The sequence below is a fragment of the Archocentrus centrarchus genome, chromosome 13 (assembly GCF_007364275.1).
Source record: "Archocentrus centrarchus isolate MPI-CPG fArcCen1 chromosome 13, fArcCen1, whole genome shotgun sequence".
Lineage (NCBI taxonomy): Eukaryota > Metazoa > Chordata > Actinopteri > Cichliformes > Cichlidae > Archocentrus > Archocentrus centrarchus.
The window spans coordinates 41427392-41435142 of NC_044358.1; the positions used below are offsets into that span (position 1 = coordinate 41427392).

The 7751-nt window shown below is 40.7% G+C and overlaps 1 protein-coding gene across 1 annotated transcript; it reads left to right on the forward strand.

Moving 5' to 3' along the window:
• The first annotated feature begins 874 nt into the window (after positions 1 to 874).
• hspb12 (heat shock protein, alpha-crystallin-related, b12) lies at positions 875 to 7367 on the forward strand. Its single transcript, XM_030745410.1, has 3 exons — positions 875 to 1236; positions 4670 to 4830; positions 7095 to 7367. The coding sequence occupies exons 1-3, from the start codon at positions 990 to 992 to the stop codon at positions 7284 to 7286; spliced, it is 600 nt and encodes a 199-aa protein (XP_030601270.1). The 5' UTR covers positions 875 to 989; the 3' UTR covers positions 7287 to 7367.
• The last annotated feature ends 384 nt before the right edge of the window (positions 7368 to 7751 follow it).

Here is a 7751-nt window from a genome sequence, read left to right on the forward strand (position 1 = left end):
GTATTTCACCTGAGAGCACAAATTGGGACTGTCATGTTGATACATGCTGCTTGTATTAACCGGATTGTTTCAGGTTTATAGCTTGTACATGACTGTGTCTCTGCTCTGACTGAGGCTATGCTACCCTGAAGGGCAAAATGATGTGCTGCTGAATGTCATTTTTCGCATCCCTGTATGAAAAATGCACAAACCATACCATAAACGTATTAATATGACACTCTTGAATGTCATTGTTGATGTGTGGCACTGTTTAGAGGGCAACTGTGTCATCAGAAGGCAAATGTCACTACAATTACAGCTTTCAAAGAGGGAATGTAAAGGTTAACAGGAGCTGCATTTACATTGGCTTTTTCTGGAGGAAAAAAATAACCTGAGCAAACATTTAACTTTTGTTCTGAAATCTGTTCTCTTGGGAAACACTCTACATTATATATTTGTGTTTTAAAGTATCTGTTATTCTATTAGCAATTTAGAAGGATTTGAATGGCCAATTTGTTCTTGCATTATTGATAAAGAGTTTGCATCATGTGTGGAGTCAGTCCATCACTTTGCTATTTCTGACTACATGCCAAAAGCATCTCCAAGAGGCCCTCTTCAGTTATCAGTGTGTGTGTGTGTGTGTGTGTGTGTGTGTGTGTGTGTGTGTGTGTGTGTGTGTGTGTGTGTCTGAACTGAATAAGAATGGGTCTCCTTTCCTTATCAGTTTGTCCGTTACATTCTTGGCCCCAGTGGTCAGACAAAATGCCATTTATGGCTAAAGGAGCGACACAATGCAGTATAGCCCATTGTGTGCTCCACTGACCCACAGTGCACCAGTGCTTTATAAATGCCCCCAGCAAACACCTCTGGGTGGAGAATAGCTTTTGGTTACCCACTCCTTCTGCTGTATTTTGCCAGTAGAGCCTTGTATTTGAGCCTAAGTCTCGTTTCCTGAAGGTTGGTTGCAGTAAGAATAGGATTGTGCTTTCACACCGTGCGTGTCCGTCACTATGGCATCGCTGACATCTTCAAGCCGCAGATCCTCCTCATCGTATTGCTCGTCAGCACGTTACAGCACCTCTAGCTCCTATTGCACAGAAAGATCTCTGGGTGGATCATCTGATTCACTGGATACCATTCTTGAGCCTTTTCTTGACTATGCTGATCATTCCAGTCTCTTTGGAGAGGAGGGCCCCGGAGGACCAAACTGCCTGGCCCCATTCAGAAGGCACAGCAGATCCTCCTGTGGATATACTGGTAAGGGAACTGACCTGCACTCTCATGCCAGTTGGTCACTGTTGGCTACAACAGCATGTAATGCTATGAGTAGAAAGGCAACACCTGTCTTTTAGTGTTTAAATATGAGCATGTAGCCAACAGCAAAGCTGAAAACAGCCCAAAGGACACCTGCCAGGAACTGCCACTGTGATTCTACTGTAGAAAGAGCTGTGTGTAGAAACGGAGGCTACAATGCTTCAAGCCCAGCTGCTTCTCACTGTTCTGTTACCTGTTGAAGATTAGGCCCTGGCTGCTTGGGTGGGGTCAGCATACACTCAGCTTTAACACCACTCTGGATCTAGGGCTCTTCAGAACTAGCTTTATGTTAACATGCTGTCTAGATACAAAGAAACAATGTCCCTTTTTGCTGCAAGTTGTAGTTGTTTCTGTCCAGGACATTGTGTTCTTATCCTTATGTTCAATAAGAAGTCATGTCCACAACTCCACTCTTAAAAGCTTGAGATCACTCAACCCTTCCCCTCCTTCCTGCACACAAACAGAAATCAGCTGATTGTAGTGAAACTGTGCAGGAAAAAGACATATTTGAAGATTTTTTGTGTGCAGATAATGGGAGAACCTTTATAATGCAAGTAATGACATAATTGCACCATTGACGTGACCACTGAAATTATTACGGTAATACTTGACATCACTTACTGAAAAACGTAACATGTTACATGCAACACTGCCCCTCACGTACAGGGTCTGCCATTTTTTTCAGCTGTTGAAGTGCATGGCGTCATCACGCCATCAAAAAATCTCTAAGCCCTTTAGAAAAAGGTTGTGCATATATACAGATAGATTTCAAACTACTGCAAATTTGTTCATGGACTTTCCATCTCTGAATGTTTAGCTCAAGAGCTGATGCAAAAAGTCTTGAAGAGAACCCCAAAGTTTCATCTGCAGATTTCTCTTGCTGCTGTTGGGTGTCAGAGTGCATGCATCTACAGCAGACTGCAAACAATTTGTTCTTGTGTAGTTTTGTGCCGAACATCAGCACAAAAATACAGTTGGAAGATTTAGCCAAAGATTAAGCCTTTCGGATGTGCTCTGAACAGATAAATCAAAGACAGAGCTGTCTGGACATTAGAAACAGTATAGACATGTATACCGCAGACTGCTCACTGGCCTTAGGGATGATGCTAGGTTAATGTTACTTATATGAGATAGTTAGGTGAACATGCTGGGACACCGGAGTAGATAAAGACATTGAAATGCACATTTGTTCTTCTGTTTTTACTTTCATAAAGACAAAATGTGCTGTTCGATTTAGAGATCCTTCATCATAAACACAAGTCACAATCCTGCTATGACTTGAGTCACTGTTCAGTGGAGTGGCTTAGCTAACGGTCTGCAGCCAATGACAAATTATTGATCAAAGGGTTGCAGGGTCTGTGTATTCTTTGATCTGATCAATGTGATTTATTTTGTTGTTATTATATGTGACAGAAGTGCACAAAAAAGGTCAGCTTAGCTTTGTCATGCTTCACAAAAACAGCTTTAGAGCAGTTGCTCACGAGTACAGTGACGGCAAGTCATAGCTCTTTCATTTATTTTGTGCATTAGCAGAAAAGAGGCCTTAGTAATCCACATTATAGTTCTAGGTTGATTGAATGACAAAGACTTGAAAAAGAGCAATCAGCCTCAGCCACGAGAGCTCACATGGCTCCAGACGTCGTCTACTGGGTCACATAAAGAAGCAACTTTGAGTGGTCAGTAAGGATGGAAAAGAGCTATAAAAACGCAAGGTATTTAATAGCAAGGTGAAAAATATTACAGGGAAGGTGGAGTGCTGATACACAGTTAATATGAAGTTTTAAATCAGTTATGCTGCACAGCGCACAGAGCAGTAATGACTAGAATAAAAAAAAGGTTTATGTTGCCACGGGCAGATTAAAGCAAAATCAATAAACAGACTAAAAATTCATTTTCACTGACTGGGAGTATTTTCAGCACCTCATGAGCAACCTGAAAACTGATAATACTGTCAAAATTTTATCGAATGCCCAAATAAAATGAAAGAGTGAATCTACACTTGTTTGATTCTGCTCCTGTTCAGTATCGTTACTGAAAGATAGTTTCTTTTCAGACTAGCAGTAAAACACACTGACAGACTCTTCAGTCTTTCCTGGCTTCCAATATCCTTCATGAACAGGTTGTGATTAAAGTACGGAAACACCCCAAACAACTGAGAAATAATGGACTGAAAACTCTGTACGGAGAACCAAAACATTCACTGTTAAACTAATAAATGAAGCATAATGAAATGTACAGTTGTTTGAGTAAATTAAGGTTCATGAATTAACTAATTGTTTGTGTTTGACATATTTTCACACTTTTTGTGCATTTTATGACACTTCTTCAATTTAATGGTTTAATTTAATTACTCATTTTATAATAACAGTACTTCTCACAAAAGCTTTCCAGTTCACTCATGTTAGAAGCAAGCTCGAGTCAGTGCCATTAGTAATTCTGAGTCCTCCAGCCTGTTGGTGCTGTAAATAAAAGTAGTTCAGGGATTAAATTAAGCTGAAAACATAGACAGTATATGGAAGATGGATGCACCCACTGTGATGTCACCCACTGATTGTAAACTGCACCTTGAAGCCCCCACGTCAGCGTCATGATAATCACCATCTTGCTTTTTCTGGAGCCAAGAGTGGCCATATTTCGTGGAGAAATGGGACTGCTAAGTTATGAGCTAATGTAGCTTGCTAGCCTTGCACGATTGGTTAACTGCACAGCAGGCCATATTATTTGTATGATTTTTTTTATTCCATTAAAAATGCTCCAAGAGGCACAAAACAGCAAAAACGGTCAAGAGGTCAAATTCAGTGAAGCCAGTTAGTGGAGATAAGGTCAAGTGGGGAGCTAGTCAGCACACCTTTCTTGTGGCACTTTGGCGCTAACTCTGTTTTTCTGACTTGGAGATTGCTGCTTGGCTGAAAGATACCGCATGAAGAACTGTCAAGTAGCACAACAAGCAAGGATAGGTTTCTAGTTTAGAGTCAAAGAGAAAAGTAGAAGCTAACAGCAACATCATGCTGCTCAATCCAGAATTTAACAGCTATCCAGCGGACTCAATCTACGTCTGTTGCCCTGAGAAAGAAATACAACTCTGTGAAGAGTAATTAGACTGATTGCCTTTCTCTGTGCTTACTCTGGCTAACAGGAGCACTCATTGGTGGTCTATATTTTCAGCAGAAACAAATATGCTACCAATAGAAACATTTCATCAAGTTAACATGTTGATGGACTTTGCAAGTAAAATTTCCTAAATTTTGTCTGTCATAAATTTCTATTAAAACGCTTCTCAAGTGTTTTTATTAATACTGCCATACTAGAGCATTGATGATATTTTTTAATTGACATTGCTTTAAACAGTTGTAATGTTTGTGTATTTATTCTGCAGCTCCTGTGGCGGGTGCTGTGACGGGTGGACAGACCAGCACAGGCAGTGGGGTGAGATGTCTGGGAGACAGCTACTACATGTCAGTTGATGTCAGCCAGTTTGAGCCACATGATGTAGTGGTGCTGGCGTATAACCACCATGTGGTCATTCACGCCCAGAAGGTGTGTGAGTGAGTGTGTGTGTGTTCTTGTATTTCTGAATGTGTGAGTGGGAATTGGAGCACAGCATATGTGAACTCTTGTTGCATGCTTTCCGACACACGTGCATGAGCAGATTCATGTATTACTGTGGGGATGCATCACTCATGTCTGCGTAAAGCTGTTATTGTTACTGCAAGCGATACTGCGGCGTCTATGATTTCAAAAGGATAAGTCATTTCCACTGATTTCTTATTATATCAGAAACAAATACATCTGCATTTTGAGTCACTGATTAACTAATATTTTTAAATAAGACATTTTAAGTACCTTCTGATTTCCATGAATGACCCAGATAGTTTGTGATTTTTGTGACATGGAGTCCAACAGTTTCTCAAGACTAATCTGACAACACATTCTTTTGTACTTGTTTGGTTATATGATAATATTTTCCTCATCATATTTTAATGCAATTCAGTGTCGTCTTCTGAGGCAAAGGGATACAGCTTTAGCATTGATTTCCAATGTGAGGAACAACAAGAACCTACAAATGTCCATGTCAGACGTCAGAGAGTGGTGAAGGGCAGAGTCATATGACCTTCAACCAGAAGACAATAATAAGTTCTGCTGGGACCGTTTTGTTTGCACTTTTGGCTTTTGCTTACCTTTTCTGATACTGTTTGGTTAGGTAAATGTATTAAATTAGACTTTATATTATGTAGCTCGCTGTAGGTACTACAACTACTTGGTCATAACAAGGGACAAAAAAAATAAATAATCATGGTTTGGGTTAAAATACACTCGTTTACAATGTCAAACACACATTAAAAAGCAAACCTTCTGCAAACAACTCCACAAACATTTCCTTGATTTGCCACAGTTATAACAGCTCCTTGGTTACCAGGACACTTGGTTACCAGCTGACTCATGGCATCTATTTCAGATGCTGAGAGACTCCAATTAAACTCTACTGGATTACCCAAATGTTAAAAAAATTATACTAAAAGGTACTGTGATGGGATCAAGAGTCACTATGTAAAAAGCTGGGATAGAAACATGGTTGATCAGACAGCCCCGTCTCAGAAAGAAATTTACTTTGTGTTGTTTCCTCCCTTGAACAAGTATCAATGAGTAAATGGTTAATGTCAGCTGTTTGGTCTAAACCAATGTTAGGATTTGACAGGGGGAATTCCTTCTGGTGGTAGTATTCCCAGAGTCTGTGTTGCCATAGGTGTATAAAGTGGAACGTGTAGTGGACTCTCAGAACAGTCAAATTTAATGAACCTATATTGTTGGAACGCCAGCCCAAATTCAGAGCATCCCACTGGGAACGCTTCTGAAAATCCCAGTGGTCACCATTACATTGCTAGGAGCATTGCGGTGATAAGCGATATGGAATGTAGGTTAAATTCAGTGAAACTCATCTCAGTAAGTACTTCCACTTATGTCAACTGAATAAGGATAACAGGCTACAACACTTTTTGCCATCTTTAAAATGATGTTAGTTTTGATTTGGTGCTCTCTTTGTGGTATAGGATGTAAAAATGGGAACAACTTTTCTGCTGAAAAGCTTCATTCAGTTACAATATTTCTATCCCAGATCATGAGGGATCATAAGGAGAAAAATTTTGGAAAAAACTGAATTAATCAATAAAACAATATGTTTTATGAGAAAAAAAAGCATCTTCTCATAAGCTAAAAGTGACTGATCTGTTGTACAGTAAATTTATCTGGAATGCTGTCATATCCATCATGTCAGACTCTGGACATGCCCTGTTGAGCAGCAGACAAGCTGCAGCTTGTTGCCTGTTTGGCTTTCTTGCTCTCCGCCTCCCCTCATAGTTTGACGTTAATCATGTTTAAAAGGTGAGAGAGAAGAAGAAGAAGTGGGAAGAGCCTTCACTGCAGTGCAGGAAAATCATTTTAACAGGGGTCAGCAGGTAAATTGGCAAAAATCCACAAGCGTTCAACCTGCCTTGAAGACCTGTAACAGCAAAAAAGCAGCTTCAGAGAGCAGTAGTCAGGGCTGATTTTCCTCTACCTCTGTACCCCCCCCCCCCCCCCCCCCCCCCCTCTCTCTCTCTGTCCACCAGCTGAGCTGTGCAGGACTTCTTGCCTCTGCCTCTTTCACTGTTTCTCACCCATTTCTCACCCTGGCACCTTTCTTGGCCCTGTTGCTCTTCTCACTTTGCTCTTCCTTCCACTCTGTGACCTTTCTTTCATCTGGTTAGAACCTGCCTGTCCCAACAGAATAATCCCTTCTCTGACTTTTCATCTCCGTTCTTCAGGTTTTGGACGATGGAAGCATCAGTGACACGTTCACCCATAAGTCTTTGTTCCCTGAGGATATGGACCCCTTGTCAGTGAGTGGGACCTTTAACCCTGACGGTATCCTGGTAGTGAGTGTTCGCCGGATCGCAACACTCGTTGGGCCAGAGCACCTGGGTATCCCCACCTACCACAGTGAGGCTGACCTTTGACTTGTATGCTCAAAGTGCTTCTTGTGGTATCTCAGCCACCCTGGTTTTATAATTATCTTTCATAATGTATAGTGTTGTTAGTGAGGCACATAACATATCTGAAAAATATGTGGCCAGGTTGCAGTTACATTAAATATTTATATAAATGTCTAATTAATTAATTATTATAGCACCTTGAGATGACTGTTTGTTGTGATTTGGTGCTATATAAATAACATTGAATTGAAACAGAATTGAATTATTTATAATATAAACACAGCTTGTCCTGCCTGGTACCACCACAGAGTTTTCCTGTTATAGGCATTTTGGTTTGAAATAACGTAATTTGCTCCCAGTTGATCTCAGGGTCAACCTCTCTACCAACATGATCATCCAAAAAGCTCAACACGCCACACATATATACCTCCCCAAATCCATCCATCCATCCATTCCTGGGGCTAGGTAACAGGGGCAGCAGCCTAAGCA

What these genes read in the sequence shown, in the direction of transcription:
- hspb12 (XM_030745410.1), top strand. Translation starts at nt 990, where the DNA reads ATGGCATCGCTGACATCTTCAAGCCGCAGATCCTCCTCATCGTATTGC. An exon ending in ATCCTCCTGTGGATATACTG is followed by an intron (nt 1,237 to 4,669) that starts GTAAGGGAACTG and finishes TTTATTCTGCAG; the next exon opens with CTCCTGTGGCGGGTGCTGTG. An exon ending in TGGTCATTCACGCCCAGAAG is followed by an intron (nt 4,831 to 7,094) that starts GTGTGTGAGTGA and finishes TCCGTTCTTCAG; the next exon opens with GTTTTGGACGATGGAAGCAT.